The sequence below is a fragment of the Populus trichocarpa genome, chromosome 6 (assembly GCF_000002775.5).
Source record: "Populus trichocarpa isolate Nisqually-1 chromosome 6, P.trichocarpa_v4.1, whole genome shotgun sequence".
Taxonomy (NCBI): Eukaryota; Viridiplantae; Streptophyta; class Magnoliopsida; order Malpighiales; family Salicaceae; genus Populus; species Populus trichocarpa.
This window is the reverse complement of record NC_037290.2, coordinates 11,961,065-11,980,684: the sequence shown is the minus strand read 5'-3', so window position 1 is coordinate 11,980,684 and position 19,620 is coordinate 11,961,065. Positions and strand designations below refer to the sequence as shown.

The 19,620-nt window shown below is 30.9% G+C and overlaps 2 protein-coding genes across 5 annotated transcripts; both read right to left on the bottom strand.

Annotated features, from left to right (window-relative positions):
* Window positions 1-382: 382 nt before the first annotated feature.
* LOC18100338 (uncharacterized) lies at window positions 383-3,196 on the bottom strand. Of its 3 annotated transcripts, XM_024603684.2 has the most exons (9): window positions 2,927-3,193; window positions 2,599-2,821; window positions 2,166-2,215; window positions 1,684-1,720; window positions 1,535-1,600; window positions 1,180-1,284; window positions 925-1,078; window positions 748-824; window positions 383-665 (listed from the first exon to the last, which is right to left on the bottom strand). In XM_024603684.2, exons 1-9 carry the CDS (start codon window positions 3,025-3,027, stop codon window positions 600-602), a joined length of 879 nt encoding a protein of 292 aa, XP_024459452.1. In that variant the 5' UTR covers window positions 3,028-3,193; the 3' UTR covers window positions 383-599. The 3 variants fall into 3 exon arrangements, with proteins under 3 accessions (XP_024459452.1, XP_024459453.1, XP_024459454.1); XM_024603685.2 differs by lacking the exons at window positions 1,684-1,720; window positions 2,166-2,215 and having other exon boundaries at window positions 2,927-3,196; XM_024603686.2 differs by lacking the exons at window positions 1,535-1,600; window positions 1,684-1,720; window positions 2,166-2,215 and having other exon boundaries at window positions 2,927-3,195.
* Window positions 3,197-8,538: 5,342 nt separating this feature from the next.
* LOC18100337 (uncharacterized) lies at window positions 8,539-14,114 on the bottom strand. 2 transcript variants are annotated; one of them, XM_024603020.2, is made up of 5 exons: window positions 13,853-14,114; window positions 12,788-12,940; window positions 12,452-12,627; window positions 12,153-12,267; window positions 8,539-9,045 (listed from the first exon to the last, which is right to left on the bottom strand). In XM_024603020.2, exons 1-5 carry the CDS (start codon window positions 13,982-13,984, stop codon window positions 8,998-9,000), a joined length of 624 nt encoding a protein of 207 aa, XP_024458788.1. In that variant the 5' UTR covers window positions 13,985-14,114; the 3' UTR covers window positions 8,539-8,997. The 2 variants fall into 2 exon arrangements, with proteins under 2 accessions (XP_024458788.1, XP_006381624.2); XM_006381562.3 differs by having other exon boundaries at window positions 8,539-9,072; window positions 13,853-14,113.
* Between the last annotated feature and the right edge of the window lie 5,506 nt (window positions 14,115-19,620).

Below are 19,620 nucleotides of genomic sequence, written 5' to 3'. Positions count from 1 at the left end.
AGAAAAAAATATTCTGTAAGCTGATGCAATATTACAATTTACATGGACTCAAGCCACTTGTTGCTAGAACCAGCAGCCTGAAAGCCGCACCACTCTCCGTGGTTTGAGCGCTGAGTCATGGTTCATTCGTGTGAAAAATAGCATCTCGTTTATGCTTCTAGATAAGCACTATATATATATAGATGCAGAAATCATATTCTGTCTCAGTTTTTTGGTTCTGAGCATTAGATTATGTTCTACCAGGTAAAGCAGAGTAGGCGGTTCCTTTTTATCAGGTTATTACTATTACCTTCATCACATAACTCAATGCAACATGCATTAGCTAGTGCTTATTCCTGTTAATAGAACACATCCCTCATAAGACCGGATCACATACCTTGGAAACACAACAAGAACGAGATATCCTTGTATATTCATCATCAGTGAAATTGTGGATTTTGCAAACAATAGCTAAAGCAAGCTCGCAATGAGCGGTGTGGTCACATGACTCTGCTTCTGGGATGACAACCTCCAGCTATAGTTACCTATAAAGTATTCTACAATGCTTGTATACAATGATTTCTATTTTACGCGCAAGGAATTCGCTTAGAGAAGAATTTTTATGCCTTACAACATAGGAGGTAAGTCTGCTCTTCTACTAATTGAGAGCTTGCCGCTTCAACAATCTGACAGAGAATGTGGAGGCTTTGTCAGAATTTCATGTTCATTAAAACTAGAGGCACAAATGAGTAACTCTGATGGTATTACCTCAAATCCCATCTTTTCGTACAGTTTCTGTGCAGGAGTGTTGTTTCTATGCACATGCACATATGCATGTTCTATACCTGTGACACAAGGATTTGATAGAAGAGAAATTTTTAACCAAATCCACATTATACTTCACCAGTTCAGAAAATTCTAAAGGAAGTTACACAGATTATCTACCATTAGATTTGACCAACTCGATAGCAAAATGCAGCATGTTGGTTGCAATTCCCTGGCGCCGTGCTGATTTAGCAACACACAAGTTGGCAACATAACCATATCTATTTGGGCCTGTACCGTGGATGCTGCAGAAGAGAGGAGCCTTCACCCGTTCCTGTGGAGGGCATCAACTCCATTGCCAAGTTAATGAAACCATTTGATCAGGTTGATGGACTAATAGATTGGCACTTCAAATTTAAATAGAAAGCATCATACCCCTGGAAAGGTCTCTCCATGCAGTAAGCACCTGACACTCAAATCAAGAGTTCCGACTACACCTTTCAGTACAGTACGTTTTACATGTTTGTCTTCCTTCCTAACCTGATAATTTGATATGTGAGTGATTGGTCTAAGCTTCAATAAAAGCACGTGTATAGAGGGAGAAAAAAAAGGCAGCAATCTTTCTTTTTTTCTTTTTATCATAGTGAAGACTGAAGATAAATTGAGAACACTTTCAATTAAATCAACTCCAGCCTGGATATTGGGCTTCAATTTGTTCAGCTTTTTTTTTGTTCCTGTTCTCTTATTTTTACTAAAGAGAACTGATATAAGATCTTGTAAGACATCATACCATAATAATGCATCTACATTTTTGTCCATGCAGGCTTGTCCGACGCCTTTTTATGGCATGGAATTCCTGCATAATACGAGAAAAGGTAAGAATTTTATGCCACAGAAGACATTAAAAAGCAACCGAAAAGGAAAAATATCCACTCCTACCTGCTCTGCAAATTTCCTTTTGTGGTTATCAACATATCTGTGTCAATCAGGGATAGCTTCTATTAGTAATGCCCATCTCTTCCATCCATACACACATTAATACCGACCTCAAATGAGGTCCTGAGAAGAACCTCACCAGGGTATCTCCTCCAGAGACCTCATTAATATGGGGGTGGGGGGGGCTAAATCGTTTAAAAAATGCAAATAATGGGCATCAAATGGAAGGACATATAACTAGACTCCATTTTGACTAAAATCCAGGATAACATGTTGAAGAACTCAGTTAAAACCATTGCCCTACATCATTTTCTTTGTATTCTCAACCAGCTTTAGTTTTAAGCAGTCAAAAGCATATTTTTTTAACAGTAAAAACACAATTCAAGTTGCCTCATTTGGTCTTATCATTTCTTATTATTTTAACACTTAAAACGAAACACAGTGCACATCAGTAAATTCCAGTTTGTTTGAGATGAATTGCGCACCGGTCATTTCTACCCTCCCAGTGACTTTCTGCTCGCAGCCATGCTGCTGTCTGCCACGGAATAAGAGAGCAACCATCACCACAACAAACACAAGCTATTTATGAACACAAACAAGAAGAGTGGGGGGGGGGGGGGGGTGTGATATAAAGGAAAGGACAAAGGATATAAAGGACAGATTTTTTTTTTAATTTTTAATTTTTTGGTCTTGCTGGATGGGCCAGAGATATTAGGAGGCAAAGGAACAAAATACTTAACTAACATAAAACATGCAAAACAATACTCACCATGTTTTTTCTTCAAAATTTTCTTTTGCATCAGTTGAATAAATAAAAAATAGAGCGAGCCAAGTGAATAAAGATGAAAAGGGAAGGAAAGGCACATAATAACCCATGTAGAATTTGAACAAGGGTGTAGATAGGAAGGGATGACATACCCAATATTCCTCATCTATCACAGCTTCTCTTGCCACAAATTGCCCAAATTCAAACTTTCTGTCATGCATCAACTCCTTTTCTGGCACTTGAAGTCGGTCAAATCGCAGATCAGAACCAGCAAACCTCTGTGTTTCCGATGAAGAAATAGATGTTGCTGGGACCTGTATTGATAGCTCTTCCTTCTTTCTTGTTTCAGAAGACCCAGAATAATTACTCATAGCTCTGTTGGCTCCCAAAAAAACCCATGTAGTATTTTTCTTAATTATCATGAATTATTTATTTACTAAAAGAAAAGAAGAGAAAAGACGGGCATGGGCAAGAACTTACATTGTCCAAGATGAAGGAATTCTACTGAATTTGTGAAGATCCCTGAATCCAAAATGGGAAAAGCTCAAGAATTCAGGTTTGTGAAGGGAAACAGTCAACATGAGAGCTTGGTTAAATTTCAGTACTGGTGTTATTCATGTTACAAAGAATAAGAGAAAGGGAAAGAAAATAACAGAAAAAATTCAAAGGAAACCCCCACGCAAAAGAAATAAAAATAAAAATAAAAGAGAGAGAATCTAAAAGAGGAAGAAGAAGGAGGTGTTGAAGGCTCCTTTCTATACAGACAGGCTGTACATATCTAAAGGGTGGGACATACGTGTGTCATGGATAAGACGAACTGCCCTTTCTTTATTTTTTATTCTTTTAAATAAATATGTTGTGGATAATTAAAAATCTTATTTGATGGTCCAAAAGACTTTTCCATCCTTCACCAAAATAAAATAATTAATACACTCATCACTTCAAAAATAATAAAGAATTCAAATTAGTTCTTCTTTTTCAAAGTTTTAATTAAATTCGTTCCCCTACAATTTCATATGGATTTTAAAATATTTAAATATATATTATTATATTAATATTTTTAGGGTTTGGGGAGAAACAATTTTTCTAAGGGTGATTACTTAAGGGTTAAGAAAAAGATTTTCCCTCCAAATCCATCTCTGGGTTAAGGGGGGACGAGTTTTATGATATTTGGGGGAAACAATTTTTTTTTTTTTTTTAAGTTTGGAATGAACCAAATAGTTTTTAGAAATAATTATTTTTGAGTTTTTTTGGGAGGAAAATAATTATTTTTAGGGTTTATGAGAGATAAGAATTGTATTTATTTATTTATTCTTCAAGGGTAAATATTAGTGTATCACTATATATTTATATATTTAACATATTTAGGGATTGTAATTTATTTTATTTATTTGTGGTTTTTAACAAGCTTCTATTAATCTCTAACTATTTATTTTTGCTTAACTTATGAATCATGTTAAAGAAAAAAATTCATAAATGATAGATCAATGAAAAACTAAAATCTATCTATCTAATTTTATAATATAAGGATGAATTTAAAAAAAAAAAAAACCGGGTATGTGTTTTATTAAAATGAAATATAGTTTTATTTGGCATTGTGATCCAATTGTGTTTTTAAAATCTTTTAGCTTCAAATTAATTTATTTGAATGTTTTTTTAATTGTTTTGATGTGTTTATATTTAAAATAAATTTAAAAAATAAAAATAATATTATTTTAATATATTCCTTAAAAAATAATTTTTACTGTAATAATCAAGAGAAAAAAAAAACATCATCTACGACGAAGGGTTTGTGTTGTGTGGCGTCCAGCACAAGTGATTGGGGGAGGCACACAGAGAAATAGAATGGTATGGGAAACCAGTAGCGGCTCTTGTTTTTTATTTCGTTGTCAGAGAGGAACACGTGGCTCTTCCTCTTCCTGTCTGCCCCCCTCATTTTGTGAGTGGCTTACATGATGCTCTCCCATTCATTATACTTCAATAATTAAAAGAAAAAAAAAGAAAAAAAAGTTTGACAATATCCATATTATAAATATAAATCTAAATATTCTACAAATATATTTATATATTATAAATATATATTTCCGGTTAGGCTCGGTCGGATTTGATAATATCCATATTCTACTCATTATTTATTGAGTCCAAAAAATAATCATTTATTCAGGTCAGATCAGTATCCATCGAGTTCAAATTAAATTTTTATCCTTAATTAAAGTTTTATTTTCTAAAAAGAAAATTAATAATATTTAATAGTTGTTGGTGGTTGGATTCAAACTTGTAAGAGTACATAATGTACATTAGTAGCTACTTACCACTTGATTTCACTATATATTTAGTCCTCAGGTGCCACATGATTCTTAAGAGGAGAGAGAGCTGAAAACTTTCTCTAATTCTCCTAGGTTGAATGTTTAAGCTTCAAAAAGAAAAGGGAGAGAACCATCTAGGTGGTGGCTAGTGTTAAGAGCTTGGGACCAAGAGGTTTGCTCCCTCTATAGTCTCAGGTTCGAGCCCTGTGGTTGCTCATATGATGGCCACTAGATGCTTACATGGTCGTTAACTTCAGGGCCCGTGGGATTAGTCGAGGTGCGCGCAAGCTGACCCGGACATCCACGTTAAACTAAAAAAGATAAAAGAAAAGGGAGAGAGCTGAAATTTCTTCTTCTCTTTCAAAGGAAATCCATGGGTGTTAGTGGGTAAGTTATTGTAGTTAGATTGAGAGAGAAATTGGAAGAAATGGGTTGTTAGAAAGAGTTCATCAATTTGAAGAGGAAGGGTTGTTCTTGAGTTTTATCATCAAAACCTACTAAACTGGGTTAAATGGAGAAGGTGAAAGGTGTTATCTTCAACTAATTTCATATTATTTTGAATTTGATGGTTGTTTTTTAAAAGAAAAAATAAGTTAGGGTTAAATAAAATTGATAGTGCAAATATTAGTTTGATTAAATTGAAATCTCATTTTAGGGATCTAATAATCGATTGTCAAAACACAAGGGTGGCTGGCTGGCCATGGTAGTATTTATTAGGTTGAAAAATTATGAAATTTTATTTTGTTTCGAGGTGTCTCTGCATCTATCTTGAAATCTTCTTCAAGCCATGATGACATGTGTACAAAGCAGAATTTTAGTTTGGTTTCTTCAAGTCCCTTCTTTTTCTTGATTTTGTGTCTTGCAATATTTCAAATCAACCCCTCAACTTATTTTTGTTTTTAATTTAGTCCATGATCTTTATTTTATTTTAAATAGTTTATAACAATCAAAATTGGTTTGAATTTCATCCTTTTTTAGTAGTAAAAGTTGTAAAACAATAACAATTAGTATCAAAGAGCTAGCCAAACAAGAACAAGAATTTCATATAAACAGACTTAGATATATATATATTACTTAGAAATAATAATAAAAATGGACGAAACAGGACCGGTGTTAACCGGATAAATCTTTCTAAGATAAAAGACCATCTAAATTTTAAGGTTAGTGGTGGTCGGCCTGGATAAGATAAATAATGTCTAATATTCTTAAAGAACAACCAAAAGTCAAGTTAACTCTGTTCATCCACCCCTGCAAGAAATTCAAAAAGATCATAACGACAGGATTGTCATCGGATTACCTTTTAAAATGATTAATATCATGGACAATAATAATAATAATAATTATAAAATTTATTTTAATATCATGTTTGTTTTTACCTTTTAAAAAGTGCTTTTAAAAAAATTTAAAATTTTATTATTTTTTTCTTTACTTTAAATTAATATTTTTTTTGGTATTTTTAGATCATTTTAATATGCTAAATTATTGATATAAAAAATATTTTTTTATAAAAAAATATTATTTTAATATATTTTTAAATAAAAAATACTTATATATATATATATATATATATATATATATATATATTATATATACACACACACTAACGGATCAATTTCTTCACACCATAGCACAACAACTTGATCGTGTAGAAAACTCTCAGCATGCGCATGTCTCACTTTTAAAAAAACCCAAACAATTGTTTAAATCTTTTGATATAACAAGAGAATATTTAAGCATTTATTGTTTTTAAAATATTTTTTATTTAGAACAATATCAAAATAATATATATTTTTTATTTTTTAAAGTTTATTTTTAATATGAGCACAATAAAATGATTTAAAAACATTAAAAAATTAAATTTTAATAAAAAAACAGATAAAAACTTACTCTCAAACCCCTAATAAAATAGAGATTAATAACAAAGAAAATAGAAGCACTCATACCTTCTACATCTAAATCAAAACTCAGCAAATTATTAAATTGGCCTTAGTTTTATTTATTTATTTTTTCATAGGAGTCCCTTGGTTATTATGTTATACATGTTATCTTTTGACTCTCTACGATGAAAGGATTTATATCTTTAGAAAAATTCTACTTTGAAGTTTTCTACTTTGCATCTGGGGTTTCCTCGCTCATTTGAGCTTATAAAGGGCGTTTTTTAAAGGGTGAAGTTTCCTCAAATAATATATATATATATATATATATATATATATATATATATATATATATATGAACTCTTAAAAGTAATTTTTTTTTTTTTAGTTTAACGTGGGTGTCCGGGTCAGCTTGCGTGCACCTCGACTAATCCCACGGGCCCTGAAGTTAATGACCATATAAGCCTCCAGTGGCCATTATATGAGCAACTACAGGGCTCGAACCTGAGACCACAGAGGAAACAAACCTTCTTAAAAATAATTTTGAAAGGACAAGATACTTTTATTTCATAATATTAAAATATAAATATTAGTGTATAAGATCCAATATTACTTTTTCTGCATTTTTTTAAGGATTTTTTAGTCAAGTTACAAAATATAATCAATCAAAATAAAAAAAATAGAAAATGATTTTAGGCTATGATTTATTATAATTTCACTTTTATAATCGGTTTTTATTTTATCATATAGTAAATTGATTTTATTTTCAAATAAAAAAACAACAGTTTTTTTAGTTGAAACAACTAATTATGTACATTGCAAGAAAAACAAAAAGATTTTTTTTTTGTTTTTTTTTTTGAAAAAAGACATGAAAATCTTATTATAAAGACGAAGAATATTGTTTTAATTTTTAACTATGTTTTAGAAATGGTATGAGTGCTATTTTCAAAGACTTGTAAGGATTGTAGTCAAGTTCTAGAAGGTAAGAAAACATATTCAGAGAGTAGGAATTGACATTAATAATAGTATGATTAAATTCCAGAGAATATAACTCATTTTTAGGGATAGAAGCTGATTTTACAAGAATCAGCACTTAGATTTTCAAGGAGAGGACCGGTTTTCAAGCGATAAAAATCGAATAACAATTTTCATTTTGGAACTAGGAATAAAATTTATGGAGAGTTTTGAATAATTTTCAAATATTAGGAATCAATTTTCAACGATAAGATTTTGTTTTTAAATGGTTGGAATTGAAGCTCAGGAAGTAGAAAAATCAAAAACAGACTTTTTAAATGGTTGGAATTGAAGCTCAGGAAGTAGAAAAATCAAAAATAGACATTGATTTTGAATGCTCTCAGTCCACCATCTTTCAAATGGTAAGTATATTAACAATAGGTTGTTTGGAATTTGAAAATGTAATTGCGATTGCTTTTTAAAGTATTTTTTATTTAAAACAATATTAAAAAAATATTTTTTTTAATTTTTTAAAAATTATTTTTTATATCAGCGCATCAAAATAATCTGAAAACACTAAAAAAAATATTAATTTGAAGCGAAGAAAAAAATAAAATAAAATTTAAATTTTTTTAAAAATATTTTTGAACGCAAAAACAAACAGGAATAAATCTTAAATAATCAACTTTTAGTTTAGAGATTGACTTTCTTTTATGAAAAATAAGAAGTAATTGACTTGAAAATATTTGTTTTCTCCAATAATAAAGGCAATTCAAATCTTAAAATCAAGATTATGAAGAAAAGGAGACTTGATCTCAATCAATATATATATACAAACAATATTGAAAATATTCCCAGTTCTGCTAGGAAATTACTTGCCTCCACACATGATAAAAAGAAAGATACTTTTTTTTTTATGCATAAATTGATTTGTTTTGTGATTGAATTGCAAGTAGTCTCCGGTTTAATCATCATCTCGTTGCAAATCTTTCTACATTCGTCTCTCCTTTGTGCTACAAATTCATCAGTGCATCTCATCGGTACAACTTATCTGGCTTGACCTTCTTTCTTACCAAGAAAACGTGCAGGTGTTATTCAAAATCTGGCAAAACTATACACGATGGCCTCCGTAGCAAGAACCCACACCATTTTGATTGCAGATACATGGAAGAAAGGGTGGCAAGACCCTCAACTTGTTCATTAAAAAAAAAAAAAAAAACCCCTCATCGAAGCAAAGCCCAGCTGCATCTGTACATCCATTCATAGTTCAATAAGAAAAAGATCCGTGACAGTAATCTTCTTAAATTCCCAGGAATACTGCAATATTTGCTTTACTATTTTCCTCCTGCGTCCCAATTAGCAGCCAAATGATCCCAACATTGATTGGACCACCATATGGACTTCGATAGCAAATCTTTCACTGGTCAGGGTCTTTCAAATCCCATGCATGCTGAGCATCCTTTTCCTGCCACGTTCGGTTCAATATGAAGTTCTGTGCGGAAAAAGGGAAACATTGAAAAATTATTTAAAGAATCAACCATGGAAGTTCTCCATTTTTCACCTCCAGGAGACTACTAGGTACACGGTATTCAAATCATCCAATATATTTGTAGCATTTGTCTCTGATTAGAACCGGAAGTTATAGTTTCATCTATTAAATCCCCCAAGTCTCCATTACGTCCTATCACCCTTATCTGTTTAACTAAAAGAATAATTTAATAATGAAAATGCCCCAGTTGTCAGTTTTCTTGAGGACAGGGTCTTTTATTGTTTATCTCTATCGTTTTATTTGAAAACAAGAAAATCTGTCATTGTTCAATAAAAAAAAGTCGCCAGTCTTGAACAAGATAGCTTTTCAGGCGGCTAAAAATAGGGCACTGAGCAATTCGCGAAAAAGCTTTAAACAGTTCCCTGCCTATACGTTAAACAGGCAATAAGATAAGAAACAAGATGAAATTTTGGCTTTTCATCTGCAAATTAAAGGAATAGACAATAACAATTATTATTGATTAAAAGAAACTAAAGGGCATAGTGTTTTTACTGTAGCACAAAACACTATTCATTCTCCCAAAAATAATTGTGAATAGGAACAATGATTTTTTTTTTTTTTTAATTTGATCCTTAAACTTTTATTTTGCACAATTGAGTCTTTTTGAGCTCAAATTAGCACCCAATTACTTGTTTTTTAGGATAGAGCGTTTAATTGCTAGACAGAGGACTGAAGTGAAAATCACAAGTAACATAAGGGGCGGCTTTGCAAGTTGTTTGAGAAGTACATTTTAGTCTCCCATCTTTTTTTTGCTATTAGAAGACAGGTCCCTTTAATTTTAGAAAGTTATATTTTGGTACAAAACTTCATTTTCGTTATTTTTTCAGTCCTTTATTCAAGGGAGAAGAGAGAGGAGTCGCCGGATTCCAACAAAGAGAGAGAAAGATTTTCGTTAGCGACAATTCCAACCACAAAACAAGTTAAAATTAATGTCAATAAATTCCACTATGTGAGGGGAGTCCTATGATAGTTGTTTTGAGCCTTAATGTAGCTTAAGAAACCAGATATAAGTCAAGGATATAATATTTTTTCCGGTTTGATTTTGTGGCTTAGACCGTTTTTTGGGTTTGTTAGGTTGATAGGTAGATTTCTTGGTGTTCTAGAGGTGTTTGTAGGGTGTGTTGTTGTTAAAATGGATTGAAAAACAGGTTTTTTAGGGAAAAAACTCGTAGGCTTGATTTTCTGACCACCATTTTGGGCTAGCAGACGACATGTCATTTGCCACAACATGCAACAGGTGATTTGCCTGTTATTTTTTTCAAAAAAAAATTGGGTTCGCCCCTTTAAATAGAAAAAAATAACATGCCCAGGCACGCAGGCCTAGGCTTCAAGGCCCACGCTCCTAGGCTTTTCCCTTCTCGATACTTCTTTTTTTCTCTCCAATTAATACCTTTTTTATGTCTTTTTTTTAAATATTTTTTAAGTTTGTTTTTTAATTAAGACACCTTCCATGTCAATTTGTTTTTAGCATTTTCTAAATAGCAATTATTTTTTTTAATTATATTAGGTGTCTTTAATTTTTGATGAAGTTGATATGATTCATTTATAATTTTTTAAAATATTTCATATAGATTAAATTTATTTTAAAACATTAATTTTTTTTATTTTTTATGATATTTTTAATATGTGCAACCTTATATAGAATTGTTTTCTTTTTATTTTAATCAATAAATTTTATGTGTTTGTCGATTTATATTACAAATTGATTTTAATAAATATATTCATTAAACACAACCGGATAAATAACCTATATTGCGCTTTTAAATATTTTGATCTACATTTATCTCTTAATTTTTTTAGTTTCTTTTCTATTTATCGTAATTTTTTTATCGAGTTATTCTGACCTCAAGATCTAGGACACACAATAGACATGTATTCCGGACAAATCTCATGTCCAGGTCACATATTTCTCGTGCTAACCTACCATCGCCCAGGGCAATATTTTTTTTTCATTTATTTTTTTTATTGCCTCAGGTTTAATCTTATTATTAAATTAATCAAAATTTAACTTGATTATCAAATTTCTCTTACTTCTTTAAAAACATAATCATCTCCTCTTTTTTAGGGTAAAAAAAAAATTAGTTTGGCTTGCGGCGTCGTGCTGGCCACCAATCTAAAACTAAACGGACAGGTCCTAATCCATTCTCTTGTCCTCTTGAACGGGGTTATTACCCATCTAAATGTTGCCTTTTCTTTTCCTTCTCAAAGTTGGCACCGCCATTTTCATAGTTGCTAACAAAACCCCCTTTAGGGATAACTCTCTAAGACATAAATCCCAATTTCTAGGAAATGATACCCAAAATTGATGCTATAATTGCAGAATCCTCCATATCCAACATATATTTAAGATGTATATCCACACTACAAATGTGGAGTGCTTGGAGAAACATCCATAACCCATTTCCTCTATCATTATGTTCTCTATAACCACATGGAAAAATTAAAGCGCTCATTCCATTTTACTATTTTTCCTTGAAATCCATTTTGATTAGGAACTGTGACAGTTTCAACTGAGCATAAGAGCACGCTTATGTCACTGGGGGGCTATATTATTCTTATTATTTTGTTTATTTCTATTTTAGTCCTCAAATGCCACACATTCCTAATTTCTTTCATCATTCCTTCTCTCACCAATAATAGTTATTTGATACTTTTCTCTCCTGGAACAAACAATATACCATAACTTACTGCAGCATCTTCACAAAAGTAATGAGATGTACAAACTTCACCTAAACCAGTCTTGAATGGATTTGATATAAGCATAGCAGAATAATGTCTTCTCAAATAGTAAATGTGCTCATATCATTAGCTAGCAAACAATAGTCCCAAAGGGATGGTCATTAATTTTGAGAAAAGATAAAAAATTGCTCATATCATGAAAGCTAGTAGCAACAAATAATAACTCCAAATAACATGTAGAATGTTCATTAATGCTTGAGGAAAAACTAAGGGATTCCATGTTCTACAGAAATTCAGTAAGAAACCAAATGACTAGTGTAAATGACAAGGATAGGCAACTCTACCTTTTCATCTAGTACCGGTCGTGATGGATGGGTTAGAATGGCCTCAACTCTATCTAATGATGCTTGCAGTCGTCCAGAGTTCATGTTGAACAATGGCTCACCAGTACCCAAAGCCCTGAAAGATATACGGTTTCATCCATAACATGAGAATAAATAAACCACAGCAACAAATTAAATAAGTTAGCATGTAACCCTGACATGAGAAACAGTTATTCAAATTTAGTTTCTTACGCAACAATAGCACTTTAATAATTAACTACTCCTTCATGAACTAATGCGTGGAAGATCCAGGAACTTGCCCGGTAATTTCTGGAATAACATAATCTGCTCTCCATCCAAACCGCAAATCCATGCCAGGGAACAACCCGAATGATGTCTTATTCTGAATCCTAGATATGCCATCTCCACCTAAACAGGTTGTAAGCTTCCAATTCCAACCAGTAGAATGCAACTGAAAATTATGGCCTATGCCAACCTATATTTCCAAGAGTTACAGGTCCGATCACCAAAAAAATGCATACCCATGAGTTCAACAACCAATAAATTACTCAAACGACAAACTACTCTTTTTTAAAACTAACCAACCAGCCATTACATGCTAAAATCCACAAGATGTGAAAAGGATCAAATCAAACCTGGAGATTTAGAAACTTGGTAACAGGAATCTTCTTTGAAAGAATGCGTACATCCTGATGTATTGCCTCATATGTGAATTTCCACCTCCGTTCCGGGGATAAGGGTTTCAGAACAATCTTGCCTTGGAATTCATTGATTGGAGCATTATAGAACTGAATCAAAATGTGGACTCCAAAAATCACAACCAGACAGACAACAGGACAAGTAATGCACATATAGCACAGCATAAAAAATATAGACAAGCATTCATCAAAAAATAAAAAAGGAATTCCATTCAATCACAGCAGAAATGAGAAAGGGAATATCTATATTGTTCAAGTGTTCATTTGACAAATTACCAATATCCATCACTCTAACAGGAGCGATGAATAATTTATTTATTCCATTTTGCACCCACTACCCTGTCAGGTTTTCCAAACAATACAAACTCGCAATAGCTTAAGGTTCCACTTTAAAGTTCAAAACTTTCATGATCACATCTTAGTGCTTTGATTAAATTAGCTGTCTATCTTTAATAGCAGAAAAATGTTCTCCAGACATTGAATCCATTGCTCTCTGTGAAGGATCCACGTCAAAGAATTCAAGTCGAAATAGGATATTCATCAAACATGGAAACCTAGCAAAATTTACCAAAATGGACAAATCCAGAGGTATTTACCAGACAGAAAATTGTCAGAACAGTATATTGCCATGATAGAAAAAAGACAAAGACAAAGCATTAGAATACAACTAGATTGCCATAACAAATCAATCTTCATATTTACAAGTACCCTACATCTCAAAGGAATAACCAACACCAGAAAAACTCATTTTCTTTCACAATGGTACATTTCCAGCAAAGGATATGCGAAAAGAAAAAACAAAAAACAAACTAGCAACAAGATGTTTCCTTGACCAAAATCCCGTCTTGCTTCCACTCTTACACTTTCACTCTCATTGATCATTTAGCACATACATAAATTAAGAACATAGCATAGAAAAGCCAAGTAATATCCAAAATAATCCATTTTTCAAACATATACTGTCTCTTGGCTAGCAAAACAGGCAGGAAATCCAAATAATACCTCTAAATTAACACCAACTCGAATCCCCTCAATTTCCTTTCTGAACTTGAGAAACAACTCCGACGGTATGAAATTGATATTGTAAAGCTCTTCCCATGAAGTGGGCTCCTCTCCATTTGAACCAGAATCCATTTTTCTACTGCAAAACAACCCACCAGTCCTGCGTCAGAAATTCTCTCTTGGGTCTCAAACTTTATTAAATAAAGCTTTTTGTTTGCTTTGAAATGAGCGAAAAGTTTCTTTCCTGTTTTTCTATTACTAAAAAAACCTATAAAGAAGAATTTTATGGCAAAGCAACCCTACCTTATTTCTTATTATTAGTATTATTATTATTTAAAAGAAATAAAGAGCAAATACCTTGTAAAGTTTAAAAGAGAAATTCATCAATTTTTTTTATATATATTTCAATACTCAAAATAAAAAACAAATAATTTATTTATAAAAAAATAATAAAAACATTTAAGAACACTAGAAGACTCGAGCATCATAGAAAACTAAAAAATTAAACCCAAGAGTAAAAATTTTAAAAATTCTAATAAATATTTAATATATATAATTATAGATTTCATAACACTTTCTTTTGAAGACCATGTACTAAAAATATATCTCATTAAAACTTTGCAAAAAATACTCAAAAAAAAAACCTAAGTGAAGAAAAAGAAGTACAACGTTCATGTGTGATTTTTAAATACTTCAGAATTCGATAAAAAAATTTAATATAAATAATTCAAAATCTATATTTAAATACTTTAAATTCACAAAAATACAAAATTACCTCCTTAAGACTTTGCAAGGTAAAACTTTAAGGCATATGGTTGCCTCATCTGCTAGTTCATTTACTAAAATACGAGGCAAGGACAATATTTTCTTAACGACATTCCTGCTTGCAGCCCATTCTTTCCGACCAGAGCCAAATAGCCATGACTTGCATAGACTCCATGGGATCCCTCCATAAGGTCATCACAGGAAGGGTATAAAGCTCTCGATCAAACAAGTGAAAAAGGTTGGATTGTTGTTCTTGCGGATTAATGAAAGATGTAGAAGCCTTTTTCACTTGATTGATCAACTTTCAAAGCAAGAAAAGGAACCTGAGGGTTCCCTTTGAATCACTCTCTAAGACCAATCTGTAAATTGAATATCTAAGAATTATTCAGCCACACCATTTTTATTTCTAGTGGAAGCCAATTTATAAGCACTTTGCTGGATAGTATTTGGTGTGCAAAATGAGCTTGTCCATATTCATGATGTTGTGCATATCAGTGGGCATGGATGCATCATCAAAACTTTATTGGATAGTATCCCATTTTAAGAAAAAAAAAAAAAACTTTTTTATGGTAAGGTACAATTATTAATTCGGCATTCTTTCCATAGTAAGGTTATAGTTTTTCTTTTTTAGTCATTACTAGCATATGTAACCGCGCTTCTCCGCGGGGTTGCATAATTTTTCAAATAAAAATAATGTTTAGATACTGAAAATAAGTATAAAAAAATATAAAAAAATATTTATAATAAATATATAAAAAAATTAATTAAAGTTAAGCCAATACGGACATCTTAACAAACCCAATTAAATTATGTGACTGAAATAACCCAATTAAAAATAAAAAGAATTATAATTTTTTTAATGACAAATATATAAAAACACTTATTATTATTATTATTATTATTATTGTCACAACTATCATTAATAATATTATTATTTTAATCACTATTATTATTATTATTATTGAAAAAAATAAAAACCATGAACTTGATTTGAAGGATAGAATTGAAAATTATAAAAATCTGACAAAAGGGCCAAGAAAAATAATAAGAAATTAAAAGAAAAGGGACCAAATTGAAATCACTATTATCATTGAAAAAACAAAAATCATAAACTTGATTTGAAGGATCAAATTACAAGCTATAAAAACTTTGATAAAAGAGCAAAGAAAAAATAAAAAATTAAAAGTAAAATGATCGAGTTGAAATATCTTATATTTATAGTATATACAAATTAAGAACCAAGGGTTAAATTGAAATCAAACAAAACTTCAACAAAAGAGAAAATGACTAAAAAAAGACAATCAAAACTCAAAGGTCTGAATTTGAAATAACAAAAATAATGAGGATCATAGTATATTTACGGGGGTAGGAGAGAGAAATGAAGGAAGGAAAAAAAAATGGTCGTTAGCGATACACCGACCAGATTTGGAGCACACACGCCACCTATAATGGAAAAGAAGACGGCAAGAAATAATCTGAGACGGCGAGTGACTATTATTGACAATTGAAAACTACCTTATGCTTTGGGTAGCATGTGCAGTGATTCCAACATGCAGCACGTGTCAGTAGCTTTTTAAATAAGAAATTATTATTTTAATGATAAATTAGGTAACTACCCTCGACCAAACTTACAATTAACAAAAAAAAAATCAAGGTGAAAAGACCAAAATACCTTTGACAACAATGAATTAAATATTTTGCATTCAAGGGTAAATGTGTAATTCTATTGTGTATAAAAAAAGAAAATTACCTAAATATCCCTACCCGACACCATTTATTTTTTTTACTCCTGGGGTACATGTGTAATTTTTTTACTATTTATAAAAACATGAAATGGACAAAAATATCCTCAAACAAATTAGTAATGACTTATGAACCCTGTGGAAATTCTATTTTTTGATGGGAAGGAAAAAATGGTCACCACACTGTAGTGATGAATAGGAAAATGTGAAGGGGGCTATAATGAATCTCCAATGTCTTTTAGTATATTTGTTATAAAAAAGGATGATGTGATACATATATAAAATTTTTATATAACACGCTTTGATAGAAAAAAAACCCGAGGAGTATGAAATTTGAATTTTTTTAAAAAAATGATCTGAAACAAAATAAATTTTGCAGGGGTTGGCGCAAAACTCGAGGAAAAGAGAGAGAAGAAAAAGGAAAAAGAGAAATAGATGTCAATGACAAACTATCATGAATCTTAAAAAGCGCGTCGTACCACGGTGTAAAGGGTGTCGAGATTTTCCAAACAACACCTCCAAATTGGTGGCTAGATAACCTCACACGTGCTGTTTGAATGACACGGGGGCCACCCATATATGCTAACAAGTTTTTTTAAAATAATATTTAATATATGATAATTACAATAACATCTTTGAGCAACATCCAAAATTACAACAAAACCAATGTATAATGACCAAAAAACCTTATAAGAGAGTATTTTTTTTTTGTCTGCAAGGTTACCAAAGTAATTGCACTATTCCTAATAAAATGAAAGTACTAAAATACCCCTAAGACAAAAGTATAAGTATTTTTTTTACCAAGGTTGTATCATGGTGAAAATACAATATTGCCTCCAATGCCTAGTTTAATGGTTTTATTTTGAAGGGTAATTATGTAATTTTAATAGTATAATGAATAGTAATTTGTGTCTAAAAACAGTGTAACTTTCCTTTAAGAATTAGTTTTTTGTTAATATTAAATTAATATTAATGTGTATTTATCCCTGTATTATATAAATAGACTTTAATTTTATCCTAAATTATTAGTTACTATATTTAATCAAGTTAATCTAATCAATCTTTTTAAGTTTATGCAAGTGATCACTTGATACCAAAATTCAATAAAAGAATTAAAAAACAAATTCAAGTTTCAAACCGACCTACATGTCATTTCTCTCTTATCGATAATATAACAAATTAAACAAATTGAGACAAATTTATAATCCTCTATTTTAGGACAAATTATTTACTTATTTTTCTCAAAATTAAGAAAAGAGATCGATCATTTACTAAATCCATATCTTTTTTATTCTTGAATTCTTAGAACTTCCATAGCATGTGGGATATCTAGGCATGTTGGATTAATGAGTAACAAAACCTGAGAGCTATCCACCATTATACATCGACATTCATTATCAACAACATTATCATTTTTATATTTTGTATGTTCTATGCATCGATATTTTTCAAATAAGAAAGATCCTCGTCCGAAATGAATAAGTAAAGAGAAAATACATCTTATTCTATTAATATTTTTTTAATACATCTTATAAATATTAATATCAATAAGTAAACAATGGTAGGTATACTCTTATTTTTTCCCTTTGATTTATAACTTTAATAGTGATTTGAAGAAAGTGTTGATAATCCAAAAAAAAAAAAAATTAAACAAAAAAATTGCTGAAAATATCTTGTCATTTGAGTATTGAATCACTTTGATTACCATCTTTTTTTTAAATTACACTACATATCTAGTCAATGTTAATTTAAAATAATGATAAAAAGATATATAAAAAAATCCCTTATATATTAATAACTCATGTCACTAGAAACATAATTATTCTTTTTTCACTTTTCAACCAAAATCCATTTCCCCTCTTTTTCTCTTAAATTTTTTCAAATTCCCTAGATGTTGTGAAAATAGCCCTAGAATCTCAGAACAATTTGCAAGTAATATAAAAAAATCCAACACAATCAATTATATAAGAGCACAAACATAATTTACATGGTTTGAAAACTTACGCCTCCTCCACAAGCAAAACGATCAGGAAAATTTACTATAAGAAAGTAGAAAATTATAAGGTATCACAAAAAATTGTTTTCTCATCCAAGATCCCAAAGCAATAAAAAAACTCATATTTTCTCTCTTTTCTCTAGTCATCAAAGTGTAGAGATTAAAGGCACTTACAAATAAGTCATTTACCCTAAAATATAACAACTTTAGGCTTTTATACATGGACTAAGTACATGAATGTTTATTTTCTCACAGAGGCCCATAATTTAAGATAAACCCAATAAATCTATATACTAGTTTTAATTGAGTCAACTTACAAAACTTGAACTCTCTCTGATTACCTTAACTAAACATCTTTCAAGTACTATACAAATCAATCAAGTCCAAACAATGCTTGAACTTGACTATAGAGATGGACGTCAACATATTTGCATGGTTCTTAATTGTAGCAATTTTTTTTTCAGATGGAACAACCCGTGACATAACATTTAGAATGAAGTGATACCTAACATTAATATATTTGGTCATTTTATGGTACATCTAGTTCTTGGATAGATGAATAACACTATGTCTATGACAATATATAATAATCAACTCATGTGACAAACCGAGATTACCAACCAAATCTCTCAGTCATAAAGCTTCTTTCATTGTCTTTGTCAATGTCATATTCAGCCTCTGTTGTCAACAAGGCAATAATGGAATATAAATTTGCTTCCTAACTAATAGCACCCCTAGAGAGAGTGAAAAATATAATCTGATAGCAATCTCCTTCATCCCAAATCACCAGTGTAATATGAATTTACAAAACCCACAACACTATTTCTAGTGATACTATCTTTTTTCATATATCAAGCCAACATTTATAATACCTCTAAAATAATAGAATATCCATTTCATTGCCTACCAGTGAACTTTTCAGGTGGGCTGCACGTGGAGTACTCACCGGCTTGCAGTCTTGCATGCCAAAACACTCAAATACCTCTTAAAGATACTTACTCTGTGACAAGTATAACTTGCTAAAACTTTGATCTCTGCATATCTGTATACCTAAAATATTCTTAGCTGCACCCAAATCCTTTATCTTAAACTCGTCACTCAACTAATTCTTTAAACTGTTGATGTCAAACATGTTCTTGGAGACAATCAATATGTCATCAATATACAATAACAAGTACATACAAACCATCTAAAAGCTTCCTAAAATATACAAAATTGTCATAGTCACTCATAAAGTAACCATGTTTAAGCATAAAAGTATTAAA

Excerpts from the sequence above, each read along its gene's own strand:
- LOC18100338 (XM_024603684.2), bottom strand. The coding sequence starts at position 3,027 with ATGTTGACTGTTTCCCTTCACAAACCTGAATTCTTGAGCTTTTCCCAT. Across the intron at positions 2,216-2,598 it reads TGATAGATGAGGAATATTGG|ACAGCAGCATGGCTGCGAGC; the intron begins GTATGTCATCCC and ends ATTCCGTGGCAG. Across the intron at positions 1,285-1,534 it reads AATGTAGATGCATTATTATG|GTTAGGAAGGAAGACAAACA; the intron begins GTATGATGTCTT and ends TCAAATTATCAG.
- LOC18100337 (XM_006381562.3), bottom strand. The coding sequence starts at position 13,984 with ATGGATTCTGGTTCAAATGGAGAGGAGCCCACTTCATGGGAAGAGCTT. Across the intron at positions 12,941-13,852 it reads GAGTTGGTGTTAATTTAGAG|TTCTATAATGCTCCAATCAA; the intron begins GTATTATTTGGA and ends ATTTTGATTCAG. Across the intron at positions 9,073-12,152 it reads GACCGGTACTAGATGAAAAG|AACTTCATATTGAACCGAAC; the intron begins GTAGAGTTGCCT and ends TTTTCCGCACAG.